The sequence below is a fragment of the Nothobranchius furzeri genome, chromosome 6 (assembly GCF_043380555.1).
Source record: "Nothobranchius furzeri strain GRZ-AD chromosome 6, NfurGRZ-RIMD1, whole genome shotgun sequence".
Lineage (NCBI taxonomy): Eukaryota > Metazoa > Chordata > Actinopteri > Cyprinodontiformes > Nothobranchiidae > Nothobranchius > Nothobranchius furzeri.
The window spans coordinates 70,811,189-70,835,586 of NC_091746.1; the positions used below are offsets into that span (position 1 = coordinate 70,811,189).

At 49.0% G+C, this 24,398-nt stretch overlaps 3 protein-coding genes across 3 annotated transcripts in view; all 3 read right to left on the reverse strand.

The window, feature by feature from the left end:
- Positions 1-4,810, reverse strand: part of eeig1b (estrogen-induced osteoclastogenesis regulator 1b) — a 24,071-nt gene extending 19,261 nt beyond the window's left edge. Inside the window, exons 1-2 of the mRNA XM_015974398.3 lie at positions 4,681-4,810; positions 4,307-4,574 (exon numbers count right to left, since the gene is read on the reverse strand). Of these exons, the coding sequence (XP_015829884.3) occupies positions 4,307-4,452 (146 nt within the window). The 5' untranslated portion in view covers positions 4,453-4,574; positions 4,681-4,810. The remainder of the gene's footprint in view (positions 1-4,306; positions 4,575-4,680) is intronic.
- Positions 4,811-8,153: 3,343 nt separating this feature from the next.
- On the reverse strand, positions 8,154-13,751 carry naif1 (nuclear apoptosis inducing factor 1). Its single transcript, XM_054738386.2, has 4 exons — positions 13,175-13,751; positions 10,827-10,877; positions 8,799-9,345; positions 8,154-8,252 (listed from the first exon to the last, which is right to left on the reverse strand). Exons 1-3 carry the CDS (start codon positions 13,617-13,619, stop codon positions 8,804-8,806), a joined length of 1,038 nt encoding a protein of 345 aa, XP_054594361.2. The 5' UTR covers positions 13,620-13,751; the 3' UTR covers positions 8,154-8,252; positions 8,799-8,803.
- A 1,278-nt stretch (positions 13,752-15,029) lies between these two features.
- fpgs (folylpolyglutamate synthase) lies at positions 15,030-24,115 on the reverse strand. The gene is made up of 15 exons (XM_054738385.2): positions 23,925-24,115; positions 22,179-22,307; positions 22,009-22,062; positions 21,613-21,677; positions 20,868-20,982; positions 20,464-20,541; positions 20,314-20,375; positions 19,866-19,968; positions 19,637-19,714; positions 19,425-19,572; positions 19,035-19,112; positions 18,801-18,951; positions 18,649-18,724; positions 18,297-18,363; positions 15,030-15,634 (listed from the first exon to the last, which is right to left on the reverse strand). Exons 1-15 carry the CDS (start codon positions 24,084-24,086, stop codon positions 15,258-15,260), a joined length of 1,743 nt encoding a protein of 580 aa, XP_054594360.2. The 5' UTR covers positions 24,087-24,115; the 3' UTR covers positions 15,030-15,257.
- Between the last annotated feature and the right edge of the window lie 283 nt (positions 24,116-24,398).

Here is a 24,398-nt window from a genome sequence, read left to right on the forward strand (position 1 = left end):
AACCAGGATCTTGAAATGAACCCTGAAGTTGAATGGCAGCCAGTGAAGCTGGAGGAGAAGCGGGGTGATGTGGGTGTGTTTGGAGGACTTGGTCAGAAGCCGAGCACAGGCGTTCTGAACCACCTGTAGACGGTTCAGGGAGGTTCTGCTCAGACACGTGAAAAGAGAGTTACAGTAGTCTAAGCGTGAGGAGATGAAGGTGTGGAGAACTGTCTCAAGTTCAGAGCGGGACAGAACGGGACTCAGCTTAGCAATGTTACTGAGATGGAAGAAGGAAGAGCGATCAAGAGAACTGACATGAGAATCCAGGGTGAGAGCTGGGTCAAAGGTCACGCCAAGATTCCTGACAGAAGGTTTGGTGTGAGAAGCAAGCTGACCAAGGAACGCTCAGAAAGATAAGAGGACAACCACTCCAGAGCAGATCCTGATAGGCCTACCCAGTCTCTCAGCCTCTCCAGTAGCAGGTGATGGTCAACAGTGTCAAAGGCTGCTTGACTAGTTTTCTGTCCTGTCTGTTTATTATCTTCCTGCATCTCCTCTCAATCCTAAAGAAAAACTGCTACCTGGGTTCATATATATTCACCTCATCAGTTACCTTTGAACTGCAGTTCTAAAAGATCTACCGACCGCAAAAACAGCGGAGTGCGCGCCTACCGCATCAGTGAGGTGCATCACCGGAGGACAAAACAGGTGATGCGCCCCGCTCCGCAGCAGCGAAACGCATCAGGCACAAAAAAAAGACAGAAAACATAAAAGGAAATGAGCCGACATGAACGATTGTGCGTTAAATTAGTTTTTGAGGTGGCGACACCTGATTTGATAACGTTACTGTGGCCGTGCTCAGGACACAGATGTCTGGAGCGCGTCAACAATCAGAGCTTTGCATGCACAAGCTGGTTAAGGTTAGGATAGGGGTGAGGGGAAGGTCACATTGCAAGAGGGTAAAGGTCACAATTCGGTCAAATGTCCGTTTTACTGCAGACGCTCTGGCACAGCGCGTCGGTATCTGACGCGCAGGGGCTCGTCACCTGCTGTCTTTTCTGAGGACTGCATCTCGTCGGTCATCATCACGTGACAGTGACTAGTCTATGAAAGGCATAAAAAGTCACTACAGAGCAGTGAAGTCGACTAGTCGACTAGTCGACTAGTTGATACAACCCCTAGCGTGCAGCGATGCCAGTAACATCAAGTCACTGGAGCACTGGTGAGGGGTGCAGCAGTCAAGCATCAGGCACGAATGAAAGACAGAAAGTACCTCTGAGTGATCATGAATGATCACGTGTTAATTATATTTTTGGTGGCGCTACTGTGAGAGTGTTGTTGCGGCCATGTGCATGACACAACTGCCTGCAGAATTATAATCAGCGCTCTGCAGCTCTGCGATCAAGAGCATCCTCGATGCGGAGTCCATAATGTAATACACGTAGAAACCTGATCTTTTTCAGGAGTAAAGGATGGTTTAGCAATACTGTCCAGGTGGAAATCAGGAGAAATGTGTGAGAATGGTGGCCCCAGGAGATTTTCGGGAGGGGCACTGAAATTCGGGACTCTCCTGGAAAAAAATCGGGAGGTTAGCAAGTATGCCGGACCCGGCCCGCTTATTGAGTGGCATTGGTTTAGAGGTGGCGACCGCATGAAGAGGTGGAGGAGACTGAAGGACAAATTCATCCATGTTAAAAAGTCGTTGAAGTATACAAACACATTAGTAAATACACTATCGTGGACAATTACACGAGCGTTGTGGTGGCACAGCAAAGCGCTACGCCCTCTGTTGTACTGGCAGGGAATTGCTTTGCAACGCTCTCCAAGTGGAGAAAGGGATGGCTGCAAACCCGGAGACCGTAGATTCAGGCTCCGCGCCGCCCACTGTGTGGTAGCGTTCCAAGATGGAGGACGATCAGAATGTGAAGCACATTTGTTTAACGGTATTAAAGCATCTTTTCTACCGAACTTTCAAAACTAAATTTAATCGAGTTAAGTTTGACAGCAGAATGAAGGTTTTCTTGTGTTTAGTTTAAAGTGAGTTGATGCATTTATCACCACATGTAGGCTCACACACACACACACACACACACACACACACACACACACACACACACACACACACACACACACACACACACACACACACACACACACACACACACACACACACGTGTGCCTCTGCTTGTGCTGTGATTCTGTTGACCAGACAGTGGTACCCGTTCCTCTCAGGTGATGATGGTGTCTGGCCTATTTCATCTAATGTGGAAGAAAGAAAACGATCTTTTCTACAGCGCCTCTCAAGATAAAAATCACAAGGCGCTTCACAAAAACAAAAACATTTAAATATAAAAAAGATTTCAAAATATGATTAAAAAAATAAATGTTTAAATTGAGAAAAAAGGCCTCATCTCTCTGTGTAAAACGATGTTTAAATGAGATGTTTGAATAATCTGTGCTTGAATCAAAGATTTTGAAATGAATGTTGCTCTTACATTGATCCATTTGTATCACACATCAGTGTGTGTTTGATTTAACAAGTTAATCATGATCTGCACTCACACACATCTTCATAAGATACAAATTAAGGTGCACCTCACATAAAGTTTACAGACTCTTCTTCACAGTGTTAAGAAGCTTGTATCTGAAGGAAGGCGTGGCTTTCTGAGGGGTGTTTTGGTAAAGCCTTCCAGACGTGGCACATTCTGATTGGCCAGAATGGCCAGAAATCATAAAGTAGTTTATTAAAACAAGAATTACTTCCCAGAGTAATCCAGTTTCTAGCGGAGCTCCGAACCGACCAATCCGGAACAAGCATCCTTGAGACATCTCTTTTGATATACAGTCAACCAGTGTGCACGCTGCAAGCTGACACAGCCAGATGGCTCCCTAAGAGCCACGCCCACTTTGAGCGTAAACAAGCATTCCAGCTCCTGTTGTGACCTGGAGACATCTCAAGACTGGACGGGTCGTATCGGAGTTTAATCTACTGGCTTCAGGCACCGTGAGGTTCACCCGACTTCTGACAGTCCGGGTCTGCTGGGGGTCTCCGCCAGGGTTTGTAGACACAACGGATTGCGTCTGACGCCGTTTTATTAATAATCAACTCTCTAGTTTATAGCAGACAACAAATTATTTCAGATACAAAGATTCTGATGAACATCTAGCTTACATCACACCACCTACATGTCACTCCATCACCGCATATCCACTCCATCACATCTCATTATTCGTGTCTTGTCATGTATAATCATTAGTTTAGAAAAGAATAAAATCCCTTTTTAACTACATACCTGACTGAATTAATACGAAGTGTGTTTATGGTCCCTCAACAAGTAACTAGAATCTTCTGATTAAACATTCAAAGATCAATCAGGTTGTAATTTCATATTTATATGGAATCATCACATCTTATTGGTCATAATTGATATGCTGTTGTCACGCTATAACGTTTGACCGCTACAGTGGCTCAGGGGAGAGAGGTCCAGAGTCTGGTGGCCACAGCAGCCTTTGGTCTTTAGCCTGGTGCTGGACAACCAGTAGGCTTTGATCACTGGACCTCAGGGACCTGCTGGGGGTGTAGGGACTAAGAAGATCATCAATGTAAGATGGTGCTTGTCCATGTAAGGCCCTAACGACCAGAACCAGGATCTTGAAATGAACCCTGAAGCAGACTGGGAGCCAATGAAGCTGGAGGAGAAGCGGGGTGATGTGGGTGTGTTTGGAGGACTTGGTCAGAAGCCGAGCACAGGCGTTCTGAACCACCTGCGGTGGAGGACCTAAACTTGGAGACGACCACAGAGAAGGAGTGCTCAGACAGATGAGAGGAGAACCATGCGCAGGAGGCACGTTTAACAGAATTAAACAGAATCTCAGATCACAGCAGCAGAACATATTTATGTTGCATAAGACGCGTTACACAACGGGCGGGAAAAATCCTCTCTGGTCCTTCACACCCTGCATTGCACCGGTTTATATCGCTGCCTTCTGGAGGACGGTACAGGTCCCTACGGACCAGATCAGCTGTACGGTCACCACAAGTCTTTACCTGAAAAGCCTGTTCCTGCCGCTGAATGTGGACGGTTGTGTGAAGACAGGGACGTGAGATGTCAGCACGCTGTACTGAAAACAACTCCACCAACGTCATTAATGACCGAGTCTGAATCTGAACCGTAGAGGAAAACATCGGGGCACACGTGAAGCTGTCTTTCAGGTCTGTTACACTTTTACTTCAGGAGGCCCCCTGGTGGTGGCCTGGCCTTAGTGTCTCAATCCGCCCCTGCTCAGGTGTGAGGACTGGCTCTACACCAGGAAGAGGACTCACCTGGATGACAGAACTGCGAAGTTCCCCCGGTCCACGAGGCGGATCTTACAGAACAGAACCCCGTTAACGAACGGAACCGCCGTCAGCTCCTCCAGGGTGAAATGGACCTGAAACTTAAACTTCTTCTTCTTCATGAGGAAGGCCATGTCCGTCCCCCAGCTGCTGGAGCGAGCTCGTGGTTCCGACCCAGGAGCAGGTTAACAAGTAGAGTTCGGATCTGAAAGCCCTGCCGCTAATCCGGGTCAGTCCTTACGGGTCCAGTCTCCACCTGGAACGAGAGAGCGAAGGAGGACCTGTTGGTTCCGGTCCAGATGGAACAGCTGGGTTCCGAACCGCTGCCACGCAAACAAGCCAGAACCCCGACCCAAACTCACCGCACAGTCCGACCCTGGACGCTCATTCTGCGTCGGAACCAGAGCCGAACAGCGCTACGGAGAACCGGGTTCTCGGTGCTTCCAGACCCAGTAGGAGTTCGGTGTTCTATCCGAACCTGCTGCCTCCTGTGGGACGAGCCGCGCCTCGGGAACGCGCCTTCGGACGCGCGCCTATGGGCGGTGAGTCCTGATCCACTCGGGTTCGGACATCCTGACCTCCGTTCTCCAGAGTTTCACTTCGACTCGATTCTTGTTCCGGGTTCGGTTCGGGGTTAGGGTTCGGTTCAGGTGTTGTGTCGAGATGAGTCCCTCCGTGGACATCTGTGGCGTGTCCACTTAGCTGCGGGTTTGAACCATCTCGCTCAGAAAGCTCCTGACCCATAAAGATCGTGTTACACAGGTTAGTTCCAGAATGTGGTGGGACGAACTATTTGGTTCGTGGAGATTTGTCCAGGTGGACGACATCCTGGTGACTGTGGGGCGGGGCACGCTGCCTTCATAAGAGGCAGGTATACCTGCTGCGCACGCACAGCTCTCTGACTCCAATCCTCAGAGCGTGTTTGAGGTGGCGCGCTCCCGTTCGTGACCGTAAGTAAAATCCACTTTACCGCCTCATTAGTTCTTCCTCTCTGTGACAGCCGACCTGGTTGATCTGTGGTGAGTGCTGGTTGGACGCTGACGCGTATGCAGCTCCAAACTTACCAGCCAGAGCAGGTGCGTAACCAGCGTGGCCTCTTCCTGTTTGGAGGTTGTTCTCCTCGGGCTGATGATCCCCTCCCCAGCTCGACAGAGGTAAGCCAGTAGTTTTGGGTAACGGGGTGAGCCGATCCGGGTGCTTCTTGCCATCTGTCTGTCTTGCAGCGCGGTCAACCTGCGGTGCCGTCTGGGGGTAGTCGGCGTTGGCGGTACGCCTCCACGGCTCTGCCACCTGGGCTATGTTGGGTCCCTCGCTGCTTCACCTTGGCGTTCCTGGACGACTGGATCCAAGCAGTGGGCCCCAAGGCTCCACACTGCTGTTTTGTTAACTTTCTTTTAATACGTATTTTAGCCCGCTGCTGGGCGGGGCTACAGAGTGTTTGGTTGCCAGGGCAACCACTGGATCTCCCACACCGGATACATTTAATGGAGCCAGTTTATTTAGGTTTCCCCTGTTTTTAACATAACTGACCTGTATAGCACCTCCTTAACTTAGTATATTTTTATCTGTATGCTTTTAGATAACTGTTGAAGGCCATGCACCAGTCTGTTCCTCTGGGTGCACGGACCTAGGTCCTGTTAGTTCCCTGGAGCCGGCAGGCTCTGGAGTGGTGTTGTTGCAACATTTTAGCTTAACTTGGTACAGACTCATTTTGCCACAAGTTATAATTATGCTAAACCATCGACATATATACTGGACAATTAATTTCCATAGGCTCCAATATCACTTTTTTGAGGCCAAATGGGAGGTGGCCACCACCGCCATTTTGACCGTGTCACAGGTTCCGTCAAGCCCAGACAATTCCAAAAAGGGAAGAGAGGAGGAGCTGAGGGTGGGGCTGTAAGGCTGGGATCGACTGACGACACACGGTTAAACTAGCTACAAGCTAACCCAAAGCTAATGCGGAGTGGAGGTGGGAGCTAAGCTAACGGAGGTAGCAACCTATCTACAACCAGAGTTAACTGTGCACCACACCAGAGCTTCTGAGTCAGAGATACGCCGGGCTGACGGCTGGGTAAAACCGCATGGAACACAGAGGTCTCCGAGACCAGGTCTCGGAGCAAAATGGAGTTAACGCAGCACCTAATCAATGCTAACAGGCTGTCTGCTTTACAATATGCTTAAAGTTAATGTGTATAACAACGTGTTCTGTCAAAGGAACAACTGTGATTGGAGGTCATAGTATGTCATCCGTTTAAAAGTAAAAAAAAAAAAAAAAGCATCTAGTACAGTAAGTGACTCTCCGAGACATGATAATGGCTAGCCTCTCTGATACTAATGCCAGCCTATCCATGCTTAAGGTCCGTTGAGGAGGTAGGAAATCCAGCTAGTGGCCAGCCTAGGCACGTTAAAGGCTAGCCTCTCCAATGCTAGCACCAGCCCGTCCAGGCTAACGCTAGCCTATCCATGCTAATAGACAGCAGAGGGAGTGTGTGAACCAGTCAATGACCATCCGAGGGCTGCTAGTCCCTAGCGTATCTAGTAATAACGCCGGTAAAGGTGCTATTTCTCAGTAAGCAGCGCCAGCCTCTCAGTTACCGGCGCCAGCTAATCATTAATCAGGTCGGTAGTTTGCTTCGGAATTTATATAGCCTCCTGCTGCTGGGCAGTAGTCTTAATTTTGGCCCCTATACCGCGCCATATAAATCAACATCGAGGATTTGACCTCTAACGATAAATGACGATAACTACAGGTGTGTGCAGACAAAGGTTGTCCACTAGATGGGGCTGTCACGTGTTTTACGTTGAGTCACATTTTTACGACTCAAGGTGGTAAAGCTTCTTAAAGGGACATGAACTTTGCCCACCTACGCACATCTTGTCATTTTTTATTATAAAACTTATGAGAGTCGGGACTAATTTTCTCGATGAGAGTCAGAAATTTCATTAACGATAAATTTTCTATTTATTACCCAGCCCTTGTCTGCAGTAGAGGGTTAGAGAGGTTTCTCTCATGCAGCGCCTCTCAAGATAAAAACCACGAGGTGCTTCACAAAAACAAAGAAAAACAAGTATGAAAGATTTTTAAATATGATTACAATATGTTTACATTTAGAAAAAGGAAATTGTGATTAAAATAATGATAATGTAAGGAAAGGGCGAGAGAAAAGGAAACCAGTGGATCCTGGAAAAGGTGGAATAAGGAGAGTGGGGATGAAGGTCCCACCAAAGCCTGAACAGGTGTCTTCAGCTGCTTTGTGTTAGCAGTGCTCTGCTGCCACCTAGTGTTCAGCTCTGAACACAACAGTCTAAATGTTCCATGTGCATTTACACGTCAGCAGTAACGCCTATAATATCCACACATCCCAACAAATCCCACAGTAGTTACCTTTGTAATGAGACCAAAGTAATCTTACACAGATATACTCTCTAAAGGATGTCATCATTCAGTCAGACGTCCATCACCTGGGCCTCACTAACACTAGTTTTAATTAAAAGAACTGCTTGAGGGTAAATCGTGTTCAAGGGTCAATGGGTGATTAATCAAGATTAATTACAAAGCCTCTAATTAGATTATTTTATAATCGAGTCCCACCTCGTTTGTACACCAGAGAAGATGGCTAACTTTTTATTAGTGGTAGGAAGTTCTAGAAATCGCGGTTTAGAGGTGGAAACTGCATGAAGAAGTGGAAGAGAAGGTGTTAAAAGGTCTCTGAAATACATAAACACAATGTCAACACAGGATAGTAAATACACTAGAGACAGGACTGCTGGGGTTGCAGCATCTTATCTTTATAACCTCAGGAAGTCTGAATGATTCATTTAGTCCAGAACATCAGATTCATGAATTCCTTTTATTAAAAAGCAGTTTAACGACAGCAGGTTTATCGTTGATGTGAAGCTGAAGCTTAATCAAACGAGTAGAAAACAGCCTCTAAACAGGAAGGAGAAAAGAAAAGATCGCATTATCGGTCTGCTGTATCAGGTGACCATCAGAGGATTCTCAAATCAGCTGGTCACACAGCACCCCCGCTGGTGGAACAGCAGACCCGGACCTGACCGAGAGACCCGATCAGACCCAGACCTGACCAAAAGACCCGATCAGAACTGTACACCTGATCAGAATCCAGAGACCCGATCAGACACAGAGACCTGACCAAGAGACCCGATGTGACCAAGAATCCCGATCAGACCTGGACCTGACCAAGAGACCTGATCAGACCCGTACACCTGATCAGAACCCAGACCTGAACCTGAGACTCGATCAGACTCAAACCTGACCCTGAGACCCTATCAGAGCCTGAGACCAGATTAGACCCAGACTTGATTCAGAGACCTGATGGATTCTGGACCCGGTCTCTCCTGGGCGAACCTTAATGTTCCGGTCATGATGACAATGTATTGAACAGTCTGTCAGAACCATCATGAATAAGAACTTCAAGACTTCGAGTTCAGGTCCTGTAGTGTCTTGTGTACAGACCTGGCTCACTGGGTCTCCTCCGTTTGCTGTGAAGGTGTTTTGGGTCGTATCTGCTCCTCGGTACTAGCTCCATCAGCAACTGCTCCTGATCCTGGACCATTGGGGTTTGTCACCTCTGACCCACTCTGCAGAAACTTTCTCAGGTCCTTCAGAGCCGGTCTGAGCATCTGAACCAAAGCGAGCAAAGCGGCCTGGGTCCCCTCTAGAGCCTGGGCCTGGCGTTCCTGGGCCAGCGCCTGTACCTCCTGACAGCGCCGCATCATCTGCAGCAGCTCGTTCTGACCCTCCAGGTGCTGGGCGATCTGTCGCACGTGCACGTTGGTGACTCTCTGCTCCTGCAGCAGGCGGGCAGAGTTCAGGGCGATCCGGCTCTTCAGCTCCTGGGGTTTGACCTGAGACGGCACCAGAGGCGGGGAGGACGAGGACGAGGCCAGCATTTCCATCGGAGTTTCAACAGCAGTCACCACGGTGGGGGTGGGGTCACCCATGCTGGTTGTGCAGTACTCCACCACACCTCCGTCCTCCAGGGTGTGGAAGGTGGTTTCAGCTGTAGACAGGGCAGGTCAGACAGAGAAGACAGGTTTCTATTGACTAGATTTATTTCACCGTTCATTTTTCTTAAATAATTGTATGTGAAAGTTTTTTCAACTCTACCACAGGGGTAGACCGATATATCGGGACGATTTACCTCCTTACCGTCACTTTACCTGTTTAAAAATTAGGCACATGCTTGGGCTGCTGTACGAAGTAATTTTTAAATAGGATGGGAGGCAGATCTTTTAGCTGTTAGGCTCCTCTCCTGTAGAACCAGCTCCCAGCTTCAGTCCGTGAGGCAGACACCTTGTCTACTTTTAAGAATAGGCTCAAAACATTTTTATTTGAGGGCCTATGGTTAAAATCTGATGTTAGCCCAGATCTGGGCAAGTGGGGGAGTAGAGGGAGGTGGAGTGTACAGTCGGTAAAGACGGCTCTCCCTTGCCCTGCCTCCAACATGCCTCCATCTAAAAGGCTAGGTTATCCAGAGTTATCTCTGTAGTTATGCTGCTATAGGCTTAGACTGCTGGAGGACACACTGACCACTTTCCACACTCGACTACTTTCTTCTACAATCTGCTCTTTAACTGTATTATTTCCTGCTATTTCAGCTGTTAACTTTATTTTTTCTCTAAGTGTTTTTCTCCCCAGAAGAAGCTACAATGATGTTCTGCTGAGCTGTGGTGGCCTCATGGAGGGGGCCATCGGCTAGCACACTGCTGCTAACCACTTAAACATTCTCCCTCTCCTGATAACTTTTTACTCTCTTTGACATAGAATGTGCTACTACTAGTTTACCCGTTTAATTATAGATTCACTAGAATAAATACAATAAAGTTTATCTCTCACCAAATAGAATATTTACTAAGAAATCACAATGTAAACTGTGTGTGTGCTGCTTATACTGAGCCAGGATCCTCTGGAGGTTTCTTCCTGTTAAAAGGGACTTTTCCTCTCCACTGTCGCTGCATGCTTGCTAAGTATGATTGCTGTAAAGACTTGGACACTAGTCAGTGACTCGATGCAACCTGCTGGGTTCCTTATATAGGAAACTTGTTATTGACTGGCTTAATGACCTGACCTGTGTTGGAGTGTTTACTGTGTGAAGGTCCTAGAGACGACGCTGGTCCTGACTTGGAACTATAAATACTTAATAGAAATTTAATGTATATGAATGTTTCTGAATAACATCTGTATAATAAATACTTACTTTCAACAAAAAATGTATTTTTTATTAGCCAGTGTTGAATATTGGATACTTGATCAGTTAAGTGATTAATTTAATCAACTTTAGTTACATTTTAATTTTGTGCCCGGCGTTAAAATCACACTTCAGAGTTCAGCTGCTGCTAATGTCACGTTAGCATCAAAGTAGGTAAACAACGTCTAACGCATCGGTAACAAAAAACCAGTCTACCTCTACTCGGCTGCTCCAGAACTTTGTGTCTTCCTCAGTAAACTAAAGACCAAACAAGGTTCTGGTGGTACACTGACCTGTCAGTGGTTTGTTGTCGTTGCAGACGGTTCCTGCAGCGTCTGGAAGAGCTTTAGAACAAAAACATGATTCAGAACAAAACACCTGGACAGATAAAAGCACCAGAACCAGACCAGAGCTCAGATCTGGACCTGAACCAACACAGATAAACAATCATCACATTCTGGAGGTCTACTTCCGGGTTCGGATGAGAGGATCCTAAAACTCCATCAGGAAGGTCAAACAGGAGCCAAAACCGGCACCAGGAGCTGAGGAGAACCGGATCCTGGAGCAGGACAGGCTCAGAGACCCACTGATTCTGGGTTTGAGGACTAAGATTTCAGATCAGTGACCGATTCGGCTGATCGTGGCCAATTCCAGTCAGCCGATTTAAGGTCCTGACCTCAAAGGAAAGTCGGGTTAGAAGATGAAGCAGGTCTACCAAGCAGAGACTGGATTTTTCTTCAAGAATCTCGGCAGACTGAAAAGTTCTGGTAGAAGCGATCCTCTGCTGGGTGAGGAAGAAGGAACCTGACTGATGAAGACTTTAAATGCTGGGGAAGGTTCTCAGCCATCCAGAGCCTGGAGATGATCCTGGTAGGTCCAAACATCACAGAGGTCCTTCTAACGCAAGGATCTCCATCAAAACAGAGAAAACCAGAGCCCTGGTGGTGGTCCCGGTATAGCCACGGTCGGATCCAAGGCCGGATTAACCATACGGGCAACTGGGCAATCGCCCAGGGCCCACGAACTCTAAAGGGCCCAGGCCCAGGGCAGCAAGCAAAGTACTGAATCTGTAATCTCCCGCTTTATATTAAACTAGGGTGACCGTACGTCCTCTTTTCCCCGGACATGTCCACTTTTCACTTTCTGTCCGGGGCGTCCGGGGGGGATGTTCTTGTATTGATGAAAATGTCCGGTTTTTCATCCAGGAGCAGGGATCGAATTATGGGGGATCTGTATATCTTACACATCCAGAGGAACCGGATAAAAGGTTTCACCTATATTACATCATTTATGGACTCTTCTGAGCAGAGAGCTGATCGTTGTTGCGCAGCGCTTCAGGCTGCTGCTTCCAGCGCACGGTCCATTCTCAAAGTGGCGCAACCAAAAAACGAATTAGCACACGATCGTTCATGTCCGCACATGTTCTCTATTTTCTGTCTTATTTGTGCCTGAAGCGCTCTGCTACTGCGGAGCTCATCACCTGTGCTGCGGTGATTTCACCTCACTGACGCCGCATCGAAACGCGCTCTCCGCTTTGCGGTCAGGAGATTCCTTTGATCTGCTCAAAAGTTACTGATGAGGTGAAAAAGTAAGAATCCAGGCAGCAGATTTTCTGGAGAGTTTAGAGGAGATGCAGGAAGATGAGAGACAGACAGGACAGGAAATAGTTAAATAAAAACAAGAAAACAAAGTAAAATGTAGGTAGATTTATCTCCACTACACGTTTTTACCTGTATAAAACAATAAGTTACACACATGTAATAATTACACATCTGATACAATTCAGATCACCTTCAAAACTCTGTCACACACCCAGGGCTGTTTCAAGACATTTTGGGGGCCAAGGCAAAATGACCCCCCCCCCCCCCCCCCCCCCCGCAGACTGACCAATGAAGAGAGGGCCTCAAGTTAAGACCCTCACCTCATTGGTCAGTCCACATGAGGTGGGTCAAAGGTTACCCTGAGCGTGTTACGTGATGTCAGGCATTCAAGTATTGAGTATACAGTGATCCCTCGCTACTTCACGGTTCGTTTATCGCGGATTCACGACTTCGCGGATTTTTTTCTTTGGAGCCTCATTCAAGGGAAATTCTCCGATTCGCGGTATTTTTCACCAATTTGCGGTATTTTTCTATGCGAAATATCAAGAAATTCCTGTTTTTTTTTATCAATTTCATCATAAAATGCACTTTTTGTAATAAAACTATAAAAAACCAAGTATACATTTTTTTTCTCTTGAGTTTTACCCACAAAAAGAGAATGTGATCATACGATAATTCAATATAGTACTGTACTGGAAATATGGTGTCCCTACTTCGCGGATTTTCACCTATCGCGGCCAGGTCTGGAACGCAGAGGGATCACTGTATTTACTGCATATTACAGTAAAATATTCTGTATGTGACCATATTATGGTGATCATTGGGTCGTGATGATGGGGCCCTTGAATATTGTTACGAAGGGCACAACAAAGTGTTAATCTGGCCCTGGTCGGATCCCAGCAGCTCAGACCTCCAGACATCACTGGGATGAGTTAGCAGCAGCAGGCTTTCCTGCGCATGCGTCACACTTTTAAAAACCTAAACAACTTGAAAGTGATGCAGGATGTGAGAAGCTTAGTCAGGTTTAACCCTTCACTCACCTTCCGTCAAAGTCACGGCGGCGCCAGCGTTTACCGTCACAGGTAAACTTAGCTCCGCCTCCGAATCTCCGCCAGGTAAACTGATGATGGTCGCTTCTCCCAGCAGGTTGCAGATCCGCTGCTGCATGGCGGTGAGGATGACCGGAACCGGGGTGCAGTCGGCGGCCGTGCCCTCTATGGCCGCCCGAGCCTGGGCCACCTTCCGCCGGACCTCGGTCTTCATGTCGGACCACTTCTTCTTGATCTCGGGCAGCTCGCGCGGACAGGTGGTGACGGCGTTCACCTTCTTCAGGGTGTCCATCCACGCGTTGTTCTTGGCCATGTGAGTCACTCCCGCGTTGAAGTGGCTCACCAGAGTGTGCTTTTGTTTCTCGATCTCCTCCACGATTATCTCCACCTCCCGCTCCGAGAAGTTCATTTTCCTCTTTTTGGCGGCCGATGCCATGACGTCAGGAAACGCTCCCAAACGCAGCTAAAAGTGCGTATTGTACGCAAAAACAGTAGAATTTACTCAACTTAAGTGCGCAACGTAATGGCTTCCAGAATCGGCTTCTTCCTCCCAACGACAACGCTTACGTTAGCCGGGCGCGAGGCCCCGCCCACTAAAGTACCATTTGCTCAACGTGCAGTGACGCGTCAGTATCCTCTGCTCCTATTGGCCTGGAGTTCTGTCCCTTCTGGAGCCCACAGAGAATTCAGGAGGAACATCTGATCAGATCAGATTAAGTCGAGTTTAAAGTTACTAAACAGCAAAAATCAGAATCTATTCGAGTCAAATTAAAACGTAAGTTTATCTGAGCAAAATGAAAGTGCTGAACTAAGTTCATTTTCCACATTTGAGCTAAACGAGTTGGAAAACTTGAGTAAAGGTGTTGAGGGTACGACTGAGAATTAGTGAAAAGATTTAAACTGTGCTCTAAAATGAAAACGTTATCGGCTCATAGACAAAACTCTGTTTTATTGTTGGATCCATTTAACAACATTCTACAAACAAAGATGCAATAAACGTTTAGAGCACCAGACACCGTTTAGATGAATCCTCTTTAGCCGTGAACAGACTTCACGTCTGCGGCCGAACGTGGAGTTCATCTCAGTGTGAAACACCGTTCTGTCCATGATGAACGGCACATCCCATAATTTAGTTTAAGGCTCATTTAACCACAGAACACTGGATCAAACCGCTGCTCCAGGACTTTCATTAGTGTTATTTACATAAAACCAAAAACACGAATAGGTGTGTGTACGCACCCAACCCCAGATTAAAGAAGGCCCCCCTCTAATCCCAGCCTGAGCCCCGAGCTAAAGCAGAAGTGCTGAACGGAGCAGCTCCAGACCCGTTAGCGGCCTGCAGCTTGTGGCAGAAAACGTGACGTTGAGTAAACATTAGCTTCAGTTAGAGATCAAAGCTCAGCTCCTACAGCTGTGGCTCGTGTTAACAGCTGCACGTGTCCGTGCTCCCGTCTGTAAGGTTCTGGGTGAAGCTGCCTTGGTCCTAACTAACTTCTGAGCGGATTCCCTGTGTTACAAACATCCAGAAGCAATTGAATGCACCATAAAGACGGTCCAACAGTCAGCAGGAACAATCAAAGCCCACCTAATGAACGCTACTCTAGAACCACTCACCGCGACTAGATGCACCGATTCTGGCTCCGATGGCCGGTACCGATTAGCTGAATAATTAAAAACCAGTGAATGCGTGCTTAGCGGTGGTGAGTTCACGGACCAGGAAAAGTGTCCGATCCTTTGCTGCAGGCCAGCAAGGCTGAGTTAAACTCTCGGAGGAAGATTCTGATCTAGTTAGTTTAGTTACCAGCGGTGTTCTCCGTTTAGTGGAAAACTTTTAATTTAGACACAGATGTAATGAGACGTCTGGATCGTTTACTTCCAGGAAGTTTTCTACGGGATCCAAACATCTCATTAGCAGGGTAAAGAGCTGATTTAATGATATGAAACAGCCAATCAGCACCAGCGATAATACAATGATGGGTGCTCCATACCTTGCCACCAGCTTGGTGTAAGGCACCGTTGTCTCCACCGGTGGGTGGAGCTACAGTCTGATGCTCAGCAGCACCTCTGCCTGGCTCTACTTGGCAGACTCTAGGTCCAGGTGTTTGAGGACTCCGCCCACCAGGTGGAGGCTTCCTGTGACCAGGACATGGATCTCCGCTGCTTCACACAGAGGAGCAGCCTTGGCCGTGATGCTGGGTTTAACAGGCAGGACCGTGTTCTGCGGACCAGTCAGAACTGGATCCCGGCCCTGGGTGACCCACTGGAGGGCGCTCAGGATGCAGGGAAACACCAGCGTGTCGGCCATCTTCTCCGGGACCAGCGACAGGCGGTCCCCGATGAAAAGGGACGTTGCGTTGTCTTCTCCACGGTTGTTATGGAGATGCCAGCTCCTCTCGTTGTCAAGGCAACGGGTCAGCATATTTTCCACAGAGACATTGAAGTTCTGCTGGTCTGAAAGGAAGAACCGACAGGTGAGTTCAGGAGGAGCGGAGCTGCACCTCCGGCACGCTCACGCTTTAACCTTTCAGAGGATTGACCCGATCACATTTTCACTCCTGATCCAAGTCGTTTGGTTTTAATACTCTGACACGGAGTCCTGATCCGGTACTTTAGAACTGCACCAGGCTGCCCTTTAAGCAGTTCTGTTTGTATTTGTCCTTCCTTTAGATCTCCCGCCCTAAAACACTCGTTTAGGAAGCGAAACGTCAGCATGAATAAAAGCAAAAGTAGCCTTGTTGTCGCTCGTATTTCAGATCCTTTCCTCGGTGTGCGGCTCTTCTGAGCGACAGGGACCCTAACCCTCTACCAAACACCCGTCGAGCTGCTGCGTCTGTAAGAGAACGCAGATCATACAGCCACTCCAAACCCGACGCTCGTCCAGCGTGGTAAATAGGTCGCCATCTTGGCATCTTGCCGTCCGTTTGCTTAACGTCTCTCTTAGCGTCGGCTGGTTTCGCCGCATTGTCGCAGCGAACTGAGCAGGGTTAGTTTCTTAAGGTGGTGCATCAGAGTTGCAGTGTTAAAGGCCCAGTTTGCACACATCACACGTGCTTATTCTCTTCTCTCCCCCCCCCCCCCTTTACAGCACATCCATCTTCTCTCTTAAGCTGGGCGGACACTGTGCGACTTTTTCACTCGTAGCGTTCAGCTTCAGCTCAAACTGTACGACTTCCTCGCAGGGCAGATCTCACGAGTCATGTGCTCACACTGCACGTCTGGTAGCAACACGTCGGACCTAAAAATATGCTAAAAATTGCAGTTTTTACTCAACACGTCAGACTTTTTTGTCTTGCCTGTTGTCCTTCGGGAGTGCTGCAGGAGGACACACAGGGATTTATGGGGGTTGGATGAGGAAAACGAAATAAAGAAAGTAAATCTGTGTTTTGTGATCAGTTTAATTTGACATGAACACGACAAACACGCGTTCTTGACAATCTTTGTGAGTAAAAAAATGTGTAGAAATAAAAACGAACAGCGTGTGTTATTAGGGAAATAGCGGGCGAGCGGTGTTGATGCAGGATTGCGAATGCGCCGTGAGCGGTTCTGATACTTTTTGGGTCGCAGCTGCTCGCAGCGCCGCTTCAACAGTGCGATACCCTCACGAGGGACGAGCGAAATATCAAACACGCCAGAAGTCCATGCGACCTCACGACTGCTGATCGGTAGCTGGTCACGTGGTGTTAATCGCCTCTCATAACCCCCTGTACACTACACGACGCTCGGCGCAAAACTCGCCCCGATCTCGTGGATTCTCGCACGAGTGGAAAATCGGCTCAAACAAGTGAAAAAGTCGCACAGTGTACGCCCGGCTTTAAGGCGACTAGGGTTGTCACGGTGTGAAAATTTAACATCACGGTTATTGTGACCAAAATTATCACGGTTTTCAGTATTATTGCGGTATTTTTTTAAACGTGTTAAATTTTCAGACAACTAAATAAACCCTGTATGTCAGGAAAATATTGTCCTCGGTTTGTGTCCTTCCAGTGAGCTTTGCAGATGTGGGAAAATGTCATCAGGCAGTAATCATTGTTAAATTCATAATTATTCTCGGAGAGAGACCAACTCTTATCGGCCCCTGGGAGCCCCGTAATGCATAGCGTCATTTCAACATGGCGGTGTCCGCGACACGGTTTATATGCTGGTAGCGGCGCTGCGGCTGCTTTATGTAGCGACTCGTTGCATTCTCCCTCAACCCAAATCCTCGGATCACGCATTTTAGCTAAAGCGCTAACGTTAGCTTGCCTTGCGTTGACTGTAGAGTTGTGGGTGATGGTCACGCAGATGTGTCATGAGATTTGAAGCGTTGCTGCCTTTCACAGAGACTTTTTCTGCACGTGCTGCAAACAGGATAGCCATCTTCTATCAACTGCCCCTCGGCATTCTTCAGATATCCAAAAAATGCCCGTACTTCCCACTTTGTCTTCTTTGAGGGATAATAAATGTCCTGAGCGCTGCCGTCTCCTCCTTTGACCATTATTTCAGCTTTAGCTTCAAGAAAGTTTTGGTTGTAAACAACAAAGTGCACATGTGCCGCCGGCAACTTCAGCAGATGATACGGTGGCTGGTAAGGGTCACCGCGCCGACACCGCAGCCACGGTAACCCACCGAGATAATATATGTGTTAAAAACAAGACGGTTATTATTATTGTCAACTTTTTTACCAGGGTTTACCGCTACACCGGTTACCGTGACAACCCTAAAGGCGACACGTATGCTCTGTGTTACCGAACTGCCACGTTATGGTGTCTGAATTCCTGGGCTACCTTAATTTGTGGGACTTTGTGGCGCTGTCTGTGAAACAGAATCCTGATGTAGAGGAGCTAGTTAGTTATTAACTAAGCTCTTAAAGTAATGCTTGTTGTTTTAAACGGTTAAATCAGATCTTTCCCGCCCGATTCCCATTTGCTGAAAATCACGTGGTCGGACCGGATTTCTGATCGGAGCATCCCGACTGTTTTCCTGCACCTGGAAGGCGCGTTGAAGCCCCTCTGTGTAAAATGTGCTTTAGAGCTAAAGCTGCTTCGTCTTCCTCCCTCTTCGCCCCGAGGCGAGGAAGAGGAGCGTGGACGGCGCAGAGAGCGGATGAACAGATTTACCTGGTGACGAGTCTCACCTGCGTTACAGGAGGCGATGGCTTCTGTGATGTTCGGGCAGAAAACGGCAAAGTCAAACTGACACGGCTGAGAGGAAACGAGCAGAGTTTAGAATCAGAACCAGACCAGAACCCTCCCCCCCCCTCAGCTCAGATCCAAACATGAGGCCCAGAGGGACTCTGGTAGGTTGTGTCTTCAGGACAGATCAGGGTTCCTACAGAGATCCTCCTGTTGCTACCACGCAGGAACCCTGCAGGTGATTCTAACGGAGATGTAAGAAGTCCGCCGCCGTCCACGACGTAAAACCACCTTTAGTGGCTCTACATCATCTGGACACACGGCTGTGTAAAGCGGGCCGAACCCGGGTCTCACCTGCAGCAGCTTGAGCATGGCGGCCGAGTCTCTCTCTCCCGTGGCGTTGAACAGCAGCACTCTGGCAGCAGGTCCACTAGAACACAAACAGCAGGAGCTGACGGCGCCGACCTTAGAGCAGAAGGTTCTGGACAGCCGAGAAGATTTTAAACCTGCCGCTCCTCTCGTGGCGAGCCGCCGTCTCTCTGAACCACTCGACACACGCCTGCATGCTCCTCATTGTGTGAGCTCCATCCAGGAAGTAGGTCACGGTGCCGTGCTTCAGGGTCTGAGTTCTGCCGGGCCACTCGGTGTTCGCCAGGCCTGAAACCCAAATAGGTGAACTGGAACATTACTGAAGAACAGAAGTTGGACCGGGAGTTCTGCTTGGCACGAGGCGGACTCACCTTTCACCATGATGGGGCTGAGATGGAAGGAGGGGGCCTGAGACCTGCTACGGTTCTCTGGATCGGTGAAGGTTCCACCTGCAGGAGGCGGAAACGAGACGAGATCCCAGAGATCCAGAATCAGGTTACTGGTTATGGTTCTGTCCAACAAATAGCTGCTCCTCCTTTAAGGGAGAAAAACCCGATACACGTAAAAATGCATCGGTTCTGGCTTAGAGGGCCCAGGCTGGTGTTCTGGTGAACTCATGTACCAGCTCAGTCATTCCCAGATATTCCAGCGTCCTGAGTGAGCCACACTCGTATCCGACCTGCTCTACGTGAAAACAGACGCCCGTGGAGGTTAGAGGAACAGGTGAAACAACCACAGTCCCACAGCTCCAACGGCCTCACCTGGTCCACATCTCTTCTGCAGCCAGGTGTGACTCAGCTGGAGGGCCAGGGAGGCGTTGGAGCGCTGGTGCCGTCCGGCGAGGCCCAGGCTCAAAGGTCCAGAGTCCGTCTGGTAAGTGTCCAGCTCCGGACACACCCACAGAGGACACTGCAACAACAGAGTGGGTTACGTGGAGCCGAGCTGCTGAAACAAACGGAGGAGGGAGTCTTACGCCGATCTCTGTGGCCCGGTCCCGTAGGACCGCCATGGCGTCCTCAGGCTGTCTGACGGTGAAGGCCGGAACACCGAGCTGCGGAAACACCACGGTCAGCCAGGAAAACCACCACAGCAACAGGTCAACACATCTACATCAAACTAAAACCGCTTCCTGGTGGGTTTAGGATCCGACTGAAACCTGCGTAAACGAGCAGTCGGCTGAGCACTGGTGCCGTGGTCCACACCTTAAAGATGCCTCCTTTCTGCCAGGCGATCTTCTCTATCGTGTCTCCGAGGATCTGAGTGTGATCGATGCCCAGGGAGGAGACGCCACAGACCCACGGCTTCCTGTTGACACAAACGTCACGTTTATCCTCAACGCCACGGGGACAGCGGCCCAGACCAGCAGCTGGACCCGCAGGAAGCAGCCGCCGAAGGAATCAATCATAATAATCCCTCTAGTGGACAACCGCAGGAACTAGCTGCAGCCCAGACTAACGGGTTTGTCAGAACCAGCAGCACAGGAACCGGGAACACTGGAGCTAAGCTCCGGCTGTCTGCTGGAAACTAGGATGCACCCCTCAGGTCCTGGTTCTGGTCCCTGATGGGCGCCGGTGCCTCTGGGGTTCTGGACCGGATTATCAGTAAAAATCAATCTAAACATCGTTTACTTTAGTCTGACTGAAAACTCACCGGATGACGTTGGTGCAGTCGAACGCGCCTCCTATACCCACCTCTACCAACGCTACGTCCACCTGAGAGGAGAAGGGGGAGGAGTCACGGTCAGGGCAGCAAACATGGCCGAGACAGAAATCAGTCCACCCCAGAGCTCCAACACCATACCTTCTCCTGCAGGAAGACGTGGAAGGCCAGGATGGTGAGGAAGCGGAAGTACGCCGGCATCGATCCCCCCTGGTCCCCCTGAGGTCAAAGAGTCAAAATCAGTCTGTTGAATTCTAACATCCTCACCCAGAACCTGCAGAACCGAGCTGTGGGCCAAGTTCCTGATTCACGGTGCAATGTTTAATGAAAGCCTGATGTCCTGGTTCCTCTGTCCACCCAGGCCCAATCAGAGGACAGGGCTCCTAATGGGACTGGAGCGCGCGTCACATGACGGTCACGCTCCTCCGTGCACAGCGGCTCTCATTAGGATCAGACCTTCATTAGATTTTCCACCACAGCAAAGTTCCCTCGGAGGGAATTCAGACAGTAAAAGTTCACAGCTGTCGCCGTGTTCTGGCTCCCACCTTGGTTTCATCCAGAGGTCCGTAAACCTGCCAGAAGTACTTGGAGAAGAGGTCTTTGCTGATGGGCTGCCCGTTGATTCGGATCCTCTCTCTGACTTGGACCAGATGTGGAGAACTGATGGAAACACAGCGGGAGGGTCGAGTTCACGCTAAACTTCTGCTCAGGTAAAGGTCCAGTCGAGTGGACCGGCACACCTGGAGACCCCACCCCTCCCCCACCCAGACGGGGATCTCCTGATTAATCCCTGCTTGACAAAGCCCCCCACCCCGGTTTCGCCGGCTCCACGAACGATTCTCAGGTGGATTCAATCCCCCGCCAGCCACCAACAAGTAGACGTCACTTGCCTCGTTCAGTCATAAACACGAAGCATCAGCTAGCCTAGCTGCTAGCCTGCCACGGAGCAGGTTTGTTCTCCTGCATGTGTTACCATGGTGACTGGGAGGGCTTCAGGCAAGCCATGTTCGTAGAACAGATTTAGGGGCGGTTCCACCGGGAGTCCCACAAGAAAGCCTGGTTTTGGGAATAGCTCGCTTCCTGGAATACCCCCCTGTTCTCCGCTGGAACTTTAGCTCCCGTTTGCACACTGACCTTTGGACAAAGAGGAGCCGTGTGGGGACGTTTCAGAGCAGAAATCAGCTCACGGTTACCATAACAACTGGTAGACACCCCAGTCAGGGCTGGGAGGATTTCTGCCAAAGTGTAAAAACAGCCGCTGGATAATAACTAAAGCACTTCCAGCTTCACCTGTAGAATCCTGTTCGGAAGCCGTAACTCCTCAGGATCTGTTCGGTGAACGCACACGTCGAGCCCTGGAAAAGCAAAAACAACAATCAGAAACACACACACACATGCACGTATACGCACACACACACACATGCAAAACTCACATGTATATACGCACAAACACACACACACTTACACACATGCGTGTATACACACACACATGCAAAACTCACATGTACACACACACACACACACGCACAAACACTTGCATGCACACACACACACACACACATGCACGCATACGCACACACACACACACGTATACACACACACACACACACACACACACACACACACACACACACACACACACACACACACACACACACACACACACACACACACACACACACACACCTTGCCCTTTGTTCCCGTGACATGGATGATGTTGAGATGATCGAGTTGCTCCACCTGTAAATCACGGCCATGTGAGACTGGAGGAAATACGCCGCGGCTCTAAACAGCAACACGACTCACTTCCTGGTCCCTGAAGTCCTCGCGCTCCTGTGTGGATGCGATAAACTCACCGTGAGGCCGGCTCGCTCCAGGAAGCTCCTCATGGCCTGTAGCTGCTGCTGGGGTTGGTTCCGCTCGCGCCGGACCTGCTCCAGGGCACCGGCGTTGGTCTGCAGCGTGTTCAGGGTGCAAACTGCATCCTGGGACGAAAGGAAAACAGCTCTTCATCTCACGTTTTCATTTTCAGGAGCAGAACAGAAACCAGGCCATTCAGATTAGTTTAGCCTGAAATCGAGTCAGGCGAGGAAGTTAGGCCTCCTCGCACCCAGACACGTCACCTTTGACCCCTTTGTTGTGTAGCAAGTACATTTATCTATAGAACACTTATCACAGACACGGCATCACAACGAGCTTCACATAGATAAAATAAAACAATCATCTCAAAACAGAAGTAGATTTACATCAGAAAATATCATAAAATTATAAAACTTCATAGAACAAAAGATTATAAATTAGTTAAAAATAAGGAAACAAATGATTTATGTAAACGCAGCTTTGAAATGGATCTCTCTCTCTCTCTCTCTCTCTCTCTCTCTCTCTCTCTCTCTCTCTCTCTCTCTCTCTCTCTCTCTCTCTCTCTCTCTCTCTCTCTCTCTCTCTCTCTCTCTCTCTCTCTCTCTCTCTCTCTCTCTCTCTCTCTCTCTCTCTCTCTCTCTCTCTCTCTCTCTCTCTCTCTCTCTCTCTCTCTCTCTCTCTCTCTCTCTCTCTCTCTCTCTCTCTCTCTCTCTCTCTCTCTCTCTCTCTCTCGTAAACACAGAATGTTTTCAGAAATATAAATATCGATTGCAGACGCAGCTCCACTCCGCCTGTCGATCTCACACTCCAGCTTTCCCTCACTCGTGAACAAGACCCTGACCTCCTCCCTGACCTGGAGAAGGAATTCTACCCTTATCCGACTCAAGACCCATCTTCAGCCTAAAGAAGAACTAATGGTTCTGGTCTGGCCCCCACAGGACTCCATCATGGAGTGTGTCTGGGATCACACGAGGAGACAGAAGGATGTGAGGAAGCCTACATCCACAGATCTGTGGTTGTTCTCCCAGATGTTTGGAACCACCTCCCATCCCAGGTCCAGCTGTGTTCTAGTGTAGCGAGAGGACTTGCTGCTGCTCTGGAGGCAGAAGGTGGTCTCAGCAGATATGGATCTGATTTAGGCTTCTCTTGTTGTGGATGAAGATAAATGTTGATTCCTTCATTTCTGCAAGAATTCTTGTTTACAGCATTTTTCACACCTGCCTAAAACTTTTGCACTTTACTGATACATGTGTGCGCGCGCACGTGTAGATGTTGTATTTTAAAAAGTTATTTGAGCATATCTCTGTGCGCTCTGGGCAAAGGGCGCGCGCACACACGCATGACCCTGGTTGCTCTCTGTAGTGGTCTCATCAGCCTTATGGGAACGATAAACATTCGCCTCCTCTGTAGATGATTCATCTAACACAGGTTTGAGTAAATAAAACACTCATGCCTGTCACCACGTGTTTAACAGACGACCTGGCTCTAAACCAGACCGAGGGACTAGAAACTGTAACAGGAACCTAACTTCTATCAAACCAACAGATACATGCTAATTATTGGCCAGAAGCAGCTTTACCCCCCAAGTACAACTTTAGATAAAACACCGGTGTTGTGTGTTCAGCTGTCAGCCATGTTTCTCTCAGTTACACGTTTCTGTTACTAAACTCTCTCCCAGACACCTGCAGCCGAGTACAGCTAGCTTAGCCACCGGTGAAGGAGGAGCGGGAGACCCGCCGTACCTGGTACTCCATCCCGGGGAGCTGAGGAGCCGTCTTGGTGCTGTGGTGCCGGAACCGGACTGACAGACCCGCCGACCTGAACACACTGTCCCGCTCTCGGAGCAGCAGAGCGGCTAAACCGGATCCCTGCAGCAGCACGCGCCTCCGAGGGCACGCCATCATGGGGCGTTAAGACCGGAACCTGCGGCCAAATATGGGAGGGCTGTTTGCGTGTGCGTCATGACGCTGCGACACTCCCCCCAGTCTTTTTTTTCTCATAACAAATAAAAGCAAACTAAAGTCAGTGGCATACGACATAGACCTCACACACACACACACACACACACACACACACACACACGCACGCACGCACGCACACACGCGCGCGCGCACACACACACACACACACACTTATATATGGCCTAATTCGCAGAAATCTACTGTATTATTCACCAAACTGGATCTCCGTAATGCATGTCACCTCATCGGCATCCG

Bases quoted from the DNA above. Each gene is read 5' to 3' on its own strand.
- naif1 (XM_054738386.2), bottom strand. From the start codon at position 13,619: ATGGCATCGGCCGCCAAAAAGAGGAAAATGAACTTCTCGGAGCGGGAG. The intron at 10,878-13,174 runs GTGAGTGAAGGG...TTTGTTCTAAAG, and splicing joins CGCCGTGACTTTGACGGAAG to CTCTTCCAGACGCTGCAGGA. The intron at 9,346-10,826 runs GTCAGTGTACCA...CCCTGTCTACAG, and splicing joins CGACAACAAACCACTGACAG to CTGAAACCACCTTCCACACC.
- fpgs (XM_054738385.2), bottom strand. From the start codon at position 24,086: ATGATGGCGTGCCCTCGGAGGCGCGTGCTGCTGCAGGGATCCGGTTTA. The intron at 20,376-20,463 runs GTATGGTGTTGG...TTCTCCTCTCAG, and splicing joins ACGTCTTCCTGCAGGAGAAG to GTGGACGTAGCGTTGGTAGA. The intron at 19,715-19,865 runs GTGTGGACCACG...GTGTTTCCGCAG, and splicing joins AGAAAGGAGGCATCTTTAAG to CTCGGTGTTCCGGCCTTCAC.